Genomic DNA, 15,705 nt, shown 5'->3' on the forward strand with positions numbered 1-15,705 from the left:
GACATACAAAGAGGAGGTGAGGAGAGGCAGATAGGAAGATCTTCTGTCCGATGATTCATTCCCCATATGGGCACAACCGCCAGAGCTGAGCTGATCTGAAGCCAGGAGCTTCTTCCAGGTCTTCCATGTGGGCGCAGGGTCCAAAGGCTTTGGGCCGTCCTTGACTGCTTTCCCAGGCCTCAAGCAGAGAGCTGGATGGGAAGTGGGGCCACCGGGATTAGAACCAGTGCCCATATAAGATCCTGGCACGTGCAAGGTGAGAACTTTTAGCCACTAAGCTATCACAGCAGGCCTCAAGAATTGCTATTTTTTCTTTGTCATCAGTATCTTCTAAGTTTTCTTACTGCTATTCTGTGCCTATGACCAGAAAAAGCAGACTAGCTACAGGTTCTCTTGCTTTCTAGTCTGTATTTACAATACAGTGATAATGCTACAAATTAGTGCTATTTTCCCCAAACATTATAGTTTGGGACTGTATTGCATGGCACTACACTTATATTTTGTTTATACCAGTTACCTTTGGTAGGTCATCTTAGCTACCATTTTTATCTAGATTGACCCTCAGCATGGAATGACAATCTTTCTCTAAAGATTTATTTACTTATGATTTGAAACGCAGAATCTCAGAGAGAGAGAGAGAGAGGGAGAGATAGAGATCAAGATGAGGGGAAAAGAGAGATCTTCCATCTGCTGCTTCACTTCCCAAATGACTACCACGGCCAGGGCTGGTCAGGCTGAAGCCAGCAGCCTAGACACTGAGTGGGGTCTCACGTGGGGTGGGGAGCAAGTTCCCAGGCACATCAGCAGGAAGCTGGGTCGGAGCACAGGTGGCCCACCCAGAATCACAAGCAGCAGTTTAAGTTGGTAGAACATGACAGCTCCTGTCTTCTTCTCTCTCTCTCTCTTTTAATAACAAGGCCAACACAGTAAGATTTTTAATAATGATCAAGGATTTTTTTATTCATTAAGTTTCAGTATCATTACAGAAAATGTATGGTACAGAGTTGTTTCAACATTATTTTGTCTTTGCTCTTGATTTTCACATGAATGCTGGTAACACTAATATCTGTACAAGATCAGTCTTTGATTTTATTTTATTTATTTTTTTTTGTTCTGTACAATTTTAAATGTATTGATTAAAAAGGCTGTCAGCACTTAAGGAAGCATTTCCCCACCACCCCCCAAGTCTGATTGTTCAAATAAAAGGTATCAAGTTACTGCCCACGAGTATTGTGCCGTGAGGCTACTGGGTAGATAAACGTCCCCAGAGGTTGCGAAGGGGGTTGACCTTGAGGCAGGGCATGGCCTGCACCCGGCCCCTCTTCTTTTGGCACTGTGCACATAAACACGAGATACATGGTAAAGAACAAGCAGAAGCGCTCTGTAAAGCGGTTATGAAGCATACTAAGAAGGGAAATCCAAGTGTTGCCTACACTAGTATAAATAAGCAGACAGCCTTGATTTAAGAGCATAAGTAGTTGTTTTTTAAAGATGAGAAAAACACAAGTTCTGCAGGCACCTACTGCTGTCTACTAAAAGCTATCGCTATCAGATCTAGCATTGAACACACAAAGCAATTTGCAAGAAAGGAAAAAATTCGCTTTGATATAATCAGAATAGAGTTGTCTGTTAAGATTTATTTTTTAGGTGTTCTTTAAAAGATATTTAAATTCATTTGAAATATAGTTCAAGATGTTGACTATACAGATCAACTTTCATCCAAATCAGAAAAAAAACTAGCTGTGCCGTTGCATATTACAGGATACAGTCAATGATATGTGGACATGCATCGAAGCTTTCTCCTGCTGGCGAGCATCATAGCCGTCCAATGACCATGACGTCCACCACCTCGCCCTTGTGGAGCTCCACATACTGCTCTGTCTTTGGAGGTAGCATCAACAATCCATTGGCACTGCGCATGCTCATCAGACGGCTGCTCATCTGATTACCTAGAAAGAAATGCTCTTATTACAGCAGCAAATAAGCAGCACACTGCATAGGAAGGAGCCTTTGGGGACCTTTCCAGAATGAAAACTGGCAAGTAGAAATGCAGGTCTTCAAGAGAAAGAGAGACAATCATAGTTCCCATTACCTTTTGCAGGCAGTGGTACTTCTATATCCTACCCTCTTTCAGTACAACTTTTAAAAAGACAAACATTAGAGATTCTTCTTTAAAAGAATACAAACAGGATTTTAAAGCTTTATGCAAATTATGCACAAATTTTTTTCATTCAGGTCAAAGTGTTTTATGTGTAACCATAAAAGGAGGGTTTATGTATTTTATGTATAAATAATGACAATCATAAATGCTGCACAAGGTTCCAGGTACTTTACATAATTATCGTATTTAATTCTCAAGAGACCATAAAGAATGTTGGGCTATCTCCCCAGCACCCTAGCTAGTGGCCAATGTGAAGGCTGCTCTCTCACACTTGCTAGGACCTTTCCTAACAGAGTAATACAATTTTCCAGAGGTTGCAATAAAAGTTAGGCAAATATGATTAGACAAGTTGAGAATAAAAGCTTAAAGTCTAAAGGTAATAGTTATGGAACTCTGAATTATGAAGACTGAATTTTGTTTAAACTTTAGCAATATCCAGAGTATGGTAGAGGCTACAAATAGTTAATTATAAATTGAACTTTATTATTTTTTGAAATACTTTATTTATTTGAAAGGCAGTGTGACACACACATACATACACAGAGATCTTCCATGTGCTGATTCATAAGTGGCTTCAACAGATAGGCTGGGCCAAAGCCAGGAGCCAGAGATCTCATCCTGGTCTCTCACATGTTTTGGCAGGGATTCAGAAAATGGGGCCTTTTTTTTTTTTTTTTGCTGTTTTCCCAGGCACATTAGCAGGTAGTTGGGCTGGAAGCAAAGCAGCTGGAACTTGAATGGGATCTCTGAAATGGATGCTGGCATCACAGATGCCAGCTTACCACCACACAGTGTTGGTCCCTAAACTGAGTTTTAAACTAACATTTAGAGTAGCATGGCCAAAGTTCTTTCCTTTTCCAACAACTATGGTTACAGTCAAAACTTACAGGTTGAGCAGAATGCTGGATTTGTTTCAAAGGTTTATCTAGAAAACATGGCTCAAGTAAATATTTTTTTTACTCTTGCTCTATGATGTTGTATTGTTTTGGAATAATTTAACTTATTTAATTTTCAAGAAGAAAAATATGTGATGTTTACAAAATTAATTATAACTAATGAAGATGATTTGTAAATTGCTTTTGATAGGATGGATGCATTGGGAGCCCACAGATGTGCATGACCCACCTGTGCTCTGTGCCCAAGGCAGTGGTTCTTGGTGATGCCAAGTAAGTATACACCGGTGGTATTCTGGACGAGGATCCAGTTTTACATCACATGATAACTACAAAATAAAGAGGAAAAGAAAACAAATATGGTCACCCAGTCATTTTGCAAGACTACAGGGTGGTGAGAACTGCACAGAAAATACAGTGAACGTGAAAACCCTCACTGGAACTCTGTTCTTTATATCACTGCCATCTTAACTTCTGGCGGTCAGCTTCATGGCAGTCACAGAGGGGAAAAGGTACATTAAAACATGCCTATTGCTATGGGTAAAGAAGATGGACATTTATATATTGAAAAGTGTTGAAGTAATCTTGACATTGAAAATGAAGGAGACATAAATAAACAAATTCCACATTCATTCCTCATCCATCTATATCCATCCATCCATACATGTCTTCCCATCAAGTAAATGTTTAGGACCTACCATGTGGTGTTATCCAGCTACCCATTCATATGCCTATCTTCAACACAAAAGTGTTGAGTTCTCCTTTTCTTTTGAATATTCCCCTAGTGACTAATACTAATATCAAATCTCATTAAGACCAAAAAAAGTAACCTTGACTTAAAGTTATACTATTTTGATTTAGCCACAGGATGTGTTTTTCTCCTTAAATATAATCTTTGTATGTTTGATTGATTGAATTATACCAACTTGATTGATACTGAGTTTATTAATAGTTCTTGTCCACTGGCTAGATAACTTGCAGTTATTTTTAAAACACTTTGTGGTACTCTAAGGACAAAAATCTTCCTTCCTTTCAATTTGAGTATGTATGCTTTCCAGCATTAAGTGTACCCACATGCATACTGTATTTGCTAGTGTTTCAGCATAAAGCTTTTCTCTAGCAACAATAATGGAATGAGAATGGGACTGGGGTGATACAGACACCTAGGACTATTGTCAGCTTTACTGATAGGTGGTACAAAAGGTATGACATGGCTCTATCTTCATCAGTCCATAAGGGAATGCTTGGGCATCGTGTAAATTGTCTGCCCAACTATATCATCTATCACAAGGGTTATAAGATCCTTGTATGCAATAGCATGAATTATTTTCAAATACCTGCTTCCAAACCTTTTAAAATCTAAATGTACTTCTCATTTCTTAAAAACAAGTTAAAATATGCTATATTTCTCCAAGTTATAGATAGTTTGATCATGTTAAATATCTTTTCTTCTAAAATTTACAGGCCATAACATTCTCATATAAAAGCTAAGCTACCCAATAATTAATGATCAATTTTTGATCTTATCATATAAACAATATTTCTACAATTGCAAAGACCTTAGCAATTTCTAAACTATATAAATATTTGTAGAAATGCTTTATAATTCACTGTTTATGACATCAGAAAGCACTCAACAAACTGTTAACATATGAAGGAACAGTAATGTTCAAGAACAGAGAAGATGGACAAGTGAGAATAGACTGGTGGAGTTACAACATACAGGTCTGACATATTATCATGGAAGGTAATGGTATTTTCCTGTCCTCCTCTGTTTTCTGTTTCTGAGATTTATTGTTTATTTGAAATGAAGAGTTAAAGAGAGAAAAGGGAGAAGGAGAAGGTGAGAGAGAAAGAGGAAGAGGAGAAGGGGAGGGAGGGAGTGGGGGGGGGAGAGAGAGACAGAGGAGAGACAAAGATCTCCATCTGCTGGTTCATCTTCCATTTTTCCATCTCTAAATTACTCCTTGAGATGAACTGTTAATATTAAACAGATTACCTCAGTTACATTTCTAGAGAAAAAATGTTGATACGAGGGCAGAACAGGGTTCTTTAATGGAAAATTGAGCAAACACCTGGCAGATTCTCCTTGAAAATTTGATTCATTAATTATAATTGATTAGTTGCTAGAATTATAATTACTAGAAATCCTGAGTATTTTCAGCTCCAACCCTAAATGATGAAGGAAGTAAGGAAAGTGCTTTAGACGGATGCTCTTCTAAATAGTTTGATATCAAAGGACTCCATTTTCTGTGCTGTATGATGCAGTGTTGACCTGTCTGTAGGGTGGTGACGTCAAGGTCCAGCAGTGGGCTGGCTGACTTGGTGGTATGTTGGCATCCCATATGGGTGCTGGCTGAGTCCCAGCAGCTCCCTTCCCAATCCAGCTGCCTGCTTAGGTTTCTGGGAAGGCAGTAGAGGATACATCAAATGCTTGGGCCTCTGAGCCCTTGTGGCAGACACAGACAGAACTCCTGGCTCCTGGCTTTGGATTGACCCAGCTCTGGCTTTTGTTGCCATTTGGGGAGTGAACCAGCAGATGGAACACCTATTTCTGTCTCTCCCTGTCTGTGGCTCTGCATTTTAGATAAACAAATAATAAATCTTAACAAAAATCGAACAGCCTGAGTTATCAACACTAGCCTTTAACATCCACCTGTTTCCTCCAAACACTGGTGAAGGCAATGACTGTGGCATCTATTGAAGGAACAGTAACACACAGTTTCTGTAGGCTGCATCTTAGTATGGTCAGAAAATAGGGATGATAAGATTTATTTTAAGTGTAGTGATGAATATGGTTATGATCTGAAGTGGTGGCTTTGTCAGACAAGGTGTAAGGTGATAAAGGGAGGAAAAGTAGGAGGCAACCAGCCAAGCACGTGGATGAGCGACACTGCTGTGCGAGAACGCGGAGTGCTTCCTGCAGCAATTCTTGGTTCTGTGAGCTGAGTGGACATCACCAACGGCGTAACAAGCATCAGTTTGATTACATGACACCATCTTACTGTCATCAGAATGGACAGTTGTTACTTTAAACTGTCAAAGCAGAGATGGCAGGAATTCAAATGAGAAATGAAAGGATTCATAGCAGCTTTGTGGAGTCAAAGAAAAGCCCTCTTTCTCACAGCAGTGAAGGCTTTTCCATTACTGCTGTGACTAAATCCAGGCTTCGCACATCTGACCTCCTGACTTGGTCAGAATACTTTTTGTTCATTGATGATTTTCATTTTTTGGTCACTTAATTTCAAATAAGTTTTTTTTTAAAGTCCAATCGCATGTAAGTGAATTTAAGAAAAGAAGGTGACACTTTCATATATTGGTTTACAAGGTCTCAGCATTTAGGCAGGGGTGGGAAACTTCTTTCTGTCAAGCGATATTTGAATTTTAATAACATCATTTACAACCCATACAAAATGATCAACTTTAAAGTTCACCTGCTGTACATTTACTGAATTTCAAGTTGTTGCTATAAATAACTTTGTGGGCTTATACAGTCTACTGGGTAAGACATTTTTCACCCCTGAATCAAAAGGTCAATGTTAAGAGTATCTATAGCCTGGCTTTAAAATAAAATTATCCTTTGTTTCTTCAAAGTAACATTTTATTCATATTTGTTCTATGCTTTATGTTCTCACTGTTGACTATCACAGAATTGTGTCATAAAAATTTATACAAGAATTCTTGAAAAGTAATAGTTTGATGCCTGCTCATTAGTAGTGTTTCTGGAGAAGGGGACTGCCAAGTGACTTTAATCACAGGTATGTTTCTCAGCCTTGGTAGTCTTTGTCTAAATAGCATGGCTATACTTTGTACTTGAACAACCAGATTCTCAAGTTCTTGGGTTGTTTCTTTCTGAATTGTTTGAAATTTACCATTAAGGTCACAAAAAGCTGACCAGGTTAATTGCTGTTCTTTTCCCATGAGAGAACACGGAAAAGACCTGTTCTATTCAGGTCTTATGTCAGGTGGTGACAGATGTTCTGACCATTTTGTTTCAACTTTTGCTTCTGAACGCCTTTTGCAGGAGAAAATGCTTCACTTTAGAAGTCATAGGAGGAAAACAGAAGTGACCCCCATCTCCTCCACTTTCAATCAGGAAAGGGAGAATATAAATACAACTTCCATAAGAACAAATATAAAAATGCTGGTGTTTGTTTTGGTAAGTTAGGAAATCACATTATTATTATTATTATTTTTATCAAGCATCACTGTTGGTTTCTGAGCATTAGATCACATTACCCTGGCTTTGATGATTGTTGGCCGAGGATCCAAGATGCCCTGCATCTTTCTCAGTGCAGGCACAACAAAGAGATTGCAGGTGACCACGGCTGATACAGGATTCCCTGAAAGTCAACCAGAGTTAGTTATTGTATAGCACACACAAATTTGTCATAGTTATGCCTGTCTATAACTTCAGGTATCTCGGAGTGTAATGTGCTAGCCAGTGGATTTCCTTTTCTAAGTCACCCTGTTCCAACGGGGTACCAATATACAGGTGTAGGAAAGCAAATGCCTTGGAGGGCATAAACATTTGGTTCCTCCAGTAAAAGACATTCCTGATACCCACAGCTGCTTAACACTATTTCCGCTTCCCTGAGAGTCAATAATGTGTAAGTTTCATATTTTTAAATGCTATTTTTAATGCATTTGAAAATGAAATAATTATAGTAGTGTTACTCAAATTTTGGAAAATCCAGATAAGCATAGGAAATGTATTTAATCTCTACCCAGAAACTACTGTAAATTAAAAACAAAACAAAATGATCAAGATGTGAAGTCTTGAAGATAAATAATTGTTACAGCCTGAACTTTGACCCCACCTCATCCCTCCCAATTCAGAGGTGATGTTCTAAGTCCCAAAGTATCTGGAGACAGGGCCTTAAGGTTACATGCACTCATAAGAGTTGGTCCTAGGGCCTGGTGCACAGGCCAAGAAGCTAAAACCTCACCTTGAATGCACTGGGATCCCATATGGCCGCCGGTTCTAATCCTGGTGGTCCCACTTCCCATCCAGTTCCCTGCTTGCGGCCTGGGAAAGCAGTCAAGGATGGCCCAAAGCCTTGGGACACTGCAACCACATGGGAGACCCAGAAAGAGGCTCCGGGTGCCTGGCTTCAGACTGACACAGCTCCGGCAATTGAACATTGAAGCCACTTGGAGTGAATCAGTGGGCAGCAGCTCTTCCTCTCTGTGTATCTGACTTTCCAATAAAAATAAGTAAATCTTAAAAAAAAAAACCCAAGAATTGGCCCTAATCCAATAAGGACTGGTGACTCTCGAAGAGTCAGCAGGGTGTGCAGGCAAGGAGGCAAGGCCATGTGAGACACTGCTGGATGTGGCAGGAAGAGAATGCTCAACAGAAACGAATTCTGTCAGCATGCTCAGTCTTTTTTTTTTTGCTTTTTAAGATTTATTTATTTATTTTTATTGGAAAGGTGGATATACAGAAAGGAGGAGAGACAGAGAGGAAGATCTTCTGTCCATCCGATGATTCACTCCCCAAGCGGCTGCAACAGCTGGATCTGAGCCAATCCGAAGCCAGGAGCTCTTCCTGGTCTTCCACATGGGTGCAGGGTCCAAGGCTTTGGGCCGTCCTCAACTGCTTTCCCGGGCCACAGGCAGGGAGCTGGAAGGGAAGCGGGGCTGCCGGGATTAGAACCGGCGCCCACATGGGATCCCGGGACGTGCAAGGCGAGGACTTCAACCATTACACTATCGTGCTAGGTCCTGCTCAGTCTCTTAAATTGTGATAAAATACGTTTTTGCTTTTGGTTTTCTCTCTCTCTCTCTGATTTGTTTACTTGAAGGACATAGGATCAGACAGAGATGAAATGAGATCTTCCACACCTGTTTCACTCTCTGAGTGGCCCTAACAGCAAGGGCTGGGCCAGGCTGAAGCAAAGATCGGGGCAGGAACTTCATTCTGGTCTCTCACATGGCTGGCAGGAACTCAGGCAACCTGCTGCCTGACTCGATCTGGCACTTGGATATAAACCTTGGTGTGCTAAGCAGTAGCTTAACTGGTTTCCATTGTTGAAACCACCCAAGGCTATGGTATTCTGGTGTGGAAGACAAAACAGTTCCATGCAAATACCAAGATCTTTTAAAGTTACAAGAAGAGGCTGAGGAATTTTAGGTGTTTCGTGCACCTGAAAATGGTGGGTGGACTATGGAGAGAAGATACACAAACATATATTTGGCTGCATGGGCGGTATCCTAAAGCAAGCTTCACTAATTTAAGTGAACTTCACTAAGCTAAGTACACTTGCCAAGTACCTTCTTCATTTACTTATTTAAAACCTTTATTTTTATTTACTTGAAAAGGGGAGAACAAGCACAAAAACCTCTATTTTTTCCTCTCTATATAAGTCTTACTGTCAAATACATTGATTAATCTCTACAAAAGAGAATGAGTTGACATATATATGAAAGAGTACTGGAAGGACTGAAATTAAATGTAAATGGGGTCTAGAGCAGTAGCCAAGTCCTTGCCTTGCATGCTCTAAAATCCCATATGGGCACAAGTTTGTGTCCTGGCTGCTCCACTTCCCATCCAGCTCCCTGCTTGTGGCCTGGGAAAGCAGTCGAGGACGGCCCAAAGCCTTGGGACCCTGCACCCGTGTGGGAGACCTGGAAGAGGCTCCTGCTTCAGATTGGCTTAGTTCTAGCCATTGTGGCCACTTGGGGAGTGAACCTACGGATGGAAGATTTTTCTGTTTCTCCTCTTTATAAATTTGACTTTCCAATAAAAATAAATAAATCTTAAAAAAATGTTGTAAATGACAGTTATTCCTGGGAGGATGGGAGACTACAGAATTTTTTTATGCTTCTCTGTTTTCTAACTTTTTAAAAATACTGAACATCACATAATAATTTTAAAAAGTTAAGAAAATTGCAAATACACAAAATTTAAGCTCTTTCTTAACAGTTCATTCATTGATTATTTTTCTAAAGATTTACTTAATATAAAATCAAGTAAGTAGTCTAAAGCTGTATGTTTATGACTCGGAAAGGAACAAATCAGTTATTTTCTGAAGGAACTCATGACAAGCAAGAAATAATAGGGCCGAGTTATTGATGATAATTAATAAAGTTAAAAACAAACAAGTAGATACATAGCAGTTGGAAACTGCTTTAAAATCAAGATGCAATGATTTTAAATGCTTGTAAAATCTGACTGAAAATCTTTATAAACTGAACTGCTTTGCTTTTCTTATATTCCGAACATGTGAGTTGCTGTTCAAATGGCTGTGTGTGTGCCTGTGTGTGCCTGAGTATGTGTGCATGTGTGCGTGTGTGCATGTGTGCCTGTGTACGTATGTGAGTGATGGTGATGTTGACCGGTTGGGAATTGAGTCCATATCTTTCAGATTCCGTGTCGAGTGAGCTGATGGGGGGCATGGTAATATGAGAAGTTCAAAAGCCTTTCTTTCATCACTTTTTTCCAAAGCAATTTCAATGATTCTTACCTGGTAGTGCAAAGATAATTTTTCTTACACCATCAATATCCAAAGTTGCAAATGTTGTTGGCAGGCTAGAGAATAAGGAGGAGAGAAGCCGTGAGCGATTACTGAAGTGACAGGCTGAGCAGTCACTCTGCAGCCTTCCTGGTACGTGACTGCACGCACGGATCCCTCCACACAGAAATGCTTCTTTGTTCACTCACCTGTAAGCCCCAAATTCTGAAGTACTTCAGGAGCACTTAAATGTGTTCTTAACATCTTACTCTTCAAGTAATCACATTCTTGGTTTTAGTTTTCCTTCTTGTCAGTATTATAGAAATGTAGCCTGGACCCTAGCCTTCCCCAGTCTTACCATCCATACAGTTAACAATCTATACTATTTTTCTTACAGATTTTCAATCATTTTATTGTCATAAGACTACCTGCTAATATATATATCTACTTATGGTTCAAGATGAGTATATCTTATCCTTTTAAAACTACTCAACAATGCACATAAGAAGTTCCCTCAAATCAATGGAGCTTTTTGAAACAGCCAAGTAAATTCAGTACCCCGATTAGAATCAAACTAAAGCAACAGTGATTTAAAAATTACCAAATTAAATTCCCTCATGATTCTGATGAAATTTTCATTTTGTGGGGAGAAGGGTGAGTAGCAGCGAGGGAGTAGACAGCGAACAGTGACTTTACCGCCCCCACCCCCATTTTCCCTTAATGCAGGATTTTAGTTAAAAGTCTTGTATTAATAAAACTTAATTGGTAAGGAATCCTTAGAGAATACTGAAGTGTCCGTATAGATGGAGAGTTATTGCTTTAAGCATCCAAATTGTTTTTGCCTTTGCTATTTCTGCAGGTTAATCTTTCAAAAATAGATCACTCCTTCATTTCCCTTTGTAATAATATAGTGACACTGACTTTTTAAAATATGGCTGTCCATCAGTATCGATGTACCAGAGCCTGTTACAGTGCAGTGATGTCAGGTCACAAGGGCACTGTGGGTTGTTCTCACTATAAACCATGTCCCACACTGCTGTCCTCCTTCTGTTTTTTTCTACCTCCTTTTTCCTGTGACTCCCTTGTAAGGCCAGCTTGCCATCGTATCAACCCTGAATGCTGGTTGAGGCATGGAACCAGAGAGTAACCCTTAAGCTGGTAGAATAGAGATAGTACTAGCAACAATGGAAATGACTATTTCATATCTGTCACTTATTTGCAAGGCAGAACGACAGAGGGACAGACAGAAGGGTATCTTCCATCCTCTGGCTCCCTCCCCAAGGGGCTGCAATGTCTCTATGAAGGCTGAAGGCAAGAGCCAAGAACTCAATCGAGGTGTCCTGTATGGCTGGCTGCGGTCCCAGCACTTGGGCTATCTTCCGTTGCCCTCCAAGGTGCTTTATAGCAGGTAGCTAGGGTGGAAAGTGAGGCAGCCAGGACCCAGCTGGCACTCTGAGAGGAGATTCCAGTGTTACAGGCAGAGGCTCAACGTGTTGCACCACAAAGCTGGCCCCCCAAATCAGTATTTTAAGACTAACATCTGTGCATTTTAGATTCATGATTTCATTTAAACTTCAGCACAATACCATGAAATGAAGCTTATCATTTCATTTATTAAACGAGGAAACTGAGAATCAGAAAGATCAAGCAATTTTGTTAACACACCCAGCTACTAAGTCGAGGAAGAAAGATTTACAACAGTGTTGTGATTTTATGGCTCTGTATTTGTATGACGTGGGTGGGCCGGGCTGTGAAGCAGTAGCGTGTATTTGGATGGCTCTGGTGGGCTGGGCTGTGAAACAGTGGTGTGTATTTTGGCTGCTCAGAGACCTGTTTTGCTTACTTCCTGATTTTTTTTTTTTGCTATGTTTTATAAAAATGAGATTGAGTATACACTGAGTATAAGTAGACTATTTGGCAATAACTGTTACTGTAATAAAAAAATGATTTCTAAGATGCACATTCTTGCTGACAGCTTTGTTCACTGTAGTCAATTCATAAAAACAGGACGTGGGCCTTGATTCCAAACACCCAAAATGCTTTGTCAGCATCTTTGTCTATAAAATGACAGAGGTTAATATCATTCTGAATGAACAAAGCTTAAACTGCATTTGTGCTTTTTCTATTTCTTTTTGCTCCACTATTAAGTAACCACTCGTTGTATGTTCTTTTCTTTAGAGAAGCATACAATTCTAACCAGTTAAAGGATGCCTACTTAAATTTCTGTACCGCCTCATGATGCAAACTAGCACGCAGATACCAAGAGGAGGCAGGAGGGCATCACATGTTCTTCCTTCTCCTGTTTTTAAACCACAGGGCCGATTTAAATCATCTCCTGAACCTTGCACTACGTGATATGATTTCTCTAAGAGCTGTCTGTGGGATATTCATCTGTGCAACAGAAAATCAAGAATTCACAGAGTGCCTGGGAATTGACCAGGCAGGCTACTGCTTAAAGACATGGTCCCACCTTCTGTGTCACAGCAACACCTTCCTTGAGGATTGCTGACCGAGTCTAGAACATTCCTCCACCAGCCCTTAGTTACAGGAGACACGCAGACCTTGGTACATGGTTATTCTTCCCCTCTGGGAGACAGCGAGAGGCAGTGCGAAACACTGCATAAACTATTCTCACAAAAGAAAGCAAATAGAACCTGAATTCAATTAAGCCTTTAGGTCTTTCATTCTATAGAATATATATGTAATGCAACCTGGGATGTAGTAAGCCAAATACTTTCATCAGGAAATGTAATTTATTTTTTCTAACAAGTCAGTGATATGACCAAAATAAAGGGAGAGAAGAATAAATGTTTCATTTAATAGAAACTTAATAATCAATTATAATGAATCCACCTTACTTCAATGTTGAGTCAAAAAAAAAAAAACAATTAGAAAACCATATTCTTTTTCTTGACATTTGGGGCAAATTTAAATATAATCAAAGTATTAGAAAATGTTAAAGAATCACTGTTTATTTTGTTAGATGCTCTGGCAGCACCACTGTAGTTAAGTAAGAGAATGGTATTTTTATTATTTAAAGATTTATTTATTTTTATTGGAAAGTCAGATATACAGAGGAGGAGAGACAGAGAGGAAGATCTTCCATCCAATGATTCACTCCCCAAGTGGCCACAATGGTCAGAGCTGAACCGATCTGAAGCCAGGAGCCAGGAGCTCTTCCAGGTCTCCCATGTAGGTGGAGGGTCCCAAGGCTTTGGGCCGTCCTCGACTGCTTTCCCAGGCTACAAGCAGGGAGCTGGATGGGAAGTGGTGCTGCTGCAGTTAGAACCGGCGCTCATATGGTACAATGAGTTCTTTCATTTATTCATCATCCTACTTCAGTTACCATGAACATTTTTCTGGTTGTTTTATCAGCACCCATCCCCACCCTGTCTTTCTTGGGGGAGGGTAGAATGGACTCTTTTAAAGAAAATTCTAGATACCATGTCATTGTGGTACACGTCTCAAATAATAACACCATTCTCTGCCCCGGCATGGTAGCCTAGCGGCTAAAGTCCTTGCCTTGCACATGCTGGGATCCCATATAAGCACTGGTTTGTATCCCGGTGGCCCTGCTTCCCACCCAGCTCCCTGCTTGTGGCCTGGGAAAGCAGTTGAGGACGGTCCAAAGCCTTGGGACCCTGCACCTGTGTGGGAGACCTGGAAGAGGCCCTGGTTCTTGGCTTCAGACTGGCGCAGCTCTGCCTGTCATGGCCACTTGGGGAGTAAACCAGCAGATGGAAAATGTTTCTTTCTGTCTCTCATTTTCTCTGTAAATCTGACTTTGCAATAAAAATAAATAAATCTTTAAAAAATAAAATATATGAAGCAGAAAAAGTTTGGGAAGTCGTTTTTTTTAATGATTCATAAGGAAGATAAATTCCTGTTACAAATGGGAGCTGCACTTAGGGATGTTATATGATAACATTCATTTATTATAGGCTGTAATAAAATGCAAGAAAGGGAAGCATTTAAAAACATTGATAGAACAAGCCAAATGAACCCCATAAAAGAGATAAGGATATTGTTTTCATACCCTGGTTTCATGAAAACCCTGCCGAAATGGATCTGGGCGTGTAGATCGATGTCCAGCACCTGCTTGAGATAGTCCTGCAAACAGGCAAAATCATCTCCTTATAGTCAAACATTTTAATATTGGACTTTCAACACTTTAAATGAAAATGAAATGCATGTACAGGATTCAAATAATTTTCTTATTTTTGAGAAGTTGATTTACTTAATACTCTCCGTTCTTCACTCATTCACTTATGCTGTCAGTAAGTGTGTGTGGAGCGTTCGGTGAGTGCTAAGTAGCAGTGAGGACGCAGGCGAGAACAGCCTCACACCAAACAGGAAGCGTCCCTGTCCTCCAGCACAGTGCTTCCTAGCAGGGCTGACAGCACAGCATCGGAACGCATTCACGTGTGAGCCCCCGGCTTGGGAGTAAACGTCTCTTCAGGCAGACAAAGGACACTACGCACCATACATCAAACGTGGTGCCTTCCCCTCGTATTAGGGTACTTCAGCAAGTGCATGGAAAACGTGTACAACGAAAAAAACCGCCAGATTTCATAAGTGCTTTGCAACAAAATAAAAATAACATTAAATTCAATTTTTCCATGGATTCTTTGAAGTACTTTGTAGTTCTGCAGCCTACATTATTTTGCTTAATAGACTTCAGCTAATACACATTAAGAGATGTGGATTTTTTCCCCCCATAGGATGCCCATCTAAACAAGTCAGCTGAAGTGAACTCTGAAACAGAAAGGAAGAAGTGTGATGGCTCTGACTTTATGTTTTACAGATAAGAGCTTGTGGTGATGACCAGTCTTCGGAAAGGAGAAGTTACACTGTCCTGCAGTTAGTTTTGTGGACAAAAAAGGAAGAAATTACAACTCTTTAAATTTTCTCTGACAGAATGTAACTTCTGGATCTACTATTGAATTTCTTATTTACTAGTCTAAAGCCAAGCCTAGTATCCTGCCAAAAATTTAAATATGCCACAATTTTTGAAATGGTTTATTTTATTCAAAACGATCTGCTCCCTTTTTTCAATCTCACATCCTTGGCCGACATCATCTCTCCTGGCTCATTTCAATGCCAGTGGCCTCACGGTTTTCCAATTCATTTTCCGTTCAGCAGTGCCAGTGGTCCTTGGAGCAACTGATTACATACTACTTCAATAGCTTCCTGC

The 15,705-nt window shown here is 40.1% G+C and overlaps 1 protein-coding gene across 12 annotated transcripts in view; it reads right to left on the reverse strand.

The window, feature by feature from the left end:
* Positions 1–932: 932 nt before the first annotated feature.
* The window catches only part of GPHN (gephyrin), a 276,180-nt gene continuing 261,407 nt past the window's right edge, over positions 933–15,705 (reverse strand). For all 12 annotated transcript variants that reach the window (XM_040975435.1, XM_040975432.1, XM_040975433.1 and 9 more), the window contains 5 exons: positions 14,548–14,621; positions 10,524–10,588; positions 7,294–7,397; positions 3,287–3,383; positions 933–1,949 (listed from right to left, as the gene is read on the reverse strand). In XM_040975435.1, coding sequence (XP_040831369.1) covers positions 1,816–1,949; positions 3,287–3,383; positions 7,294–7,397; positions 10,524–10,588; positions 14,548–14,621 — 474 coding nt within the window. In that variant the 3' untranslated portion in view covers positions 933–1,815. The remainder of the gene's footprint in view (positions 1,950–3,286; positions 3,384–7,293; positions 7,398–10,523; positions 10,589–14,547; positions 14,622–15,705) is intronic.

The sequence above is a fragment of the Ochotona curzoniae genome, unplaced genomic scaffold (assembly GCF_017591425.1).
Source record: "Ochotona curzoniae isolate NIBS_2020 unplaced genomic scaffold, NIBS_Ocur_1.0 contig_2688, whole genome shotgun sequence".
Classification (NCBI taxonomy): domain Eukaryota; kingdom Metazoa; phylum Chordata; class Mammalia; order Lagomorpha; family Ochotonidae; genus Ochotona; species Ochotona curzoniae.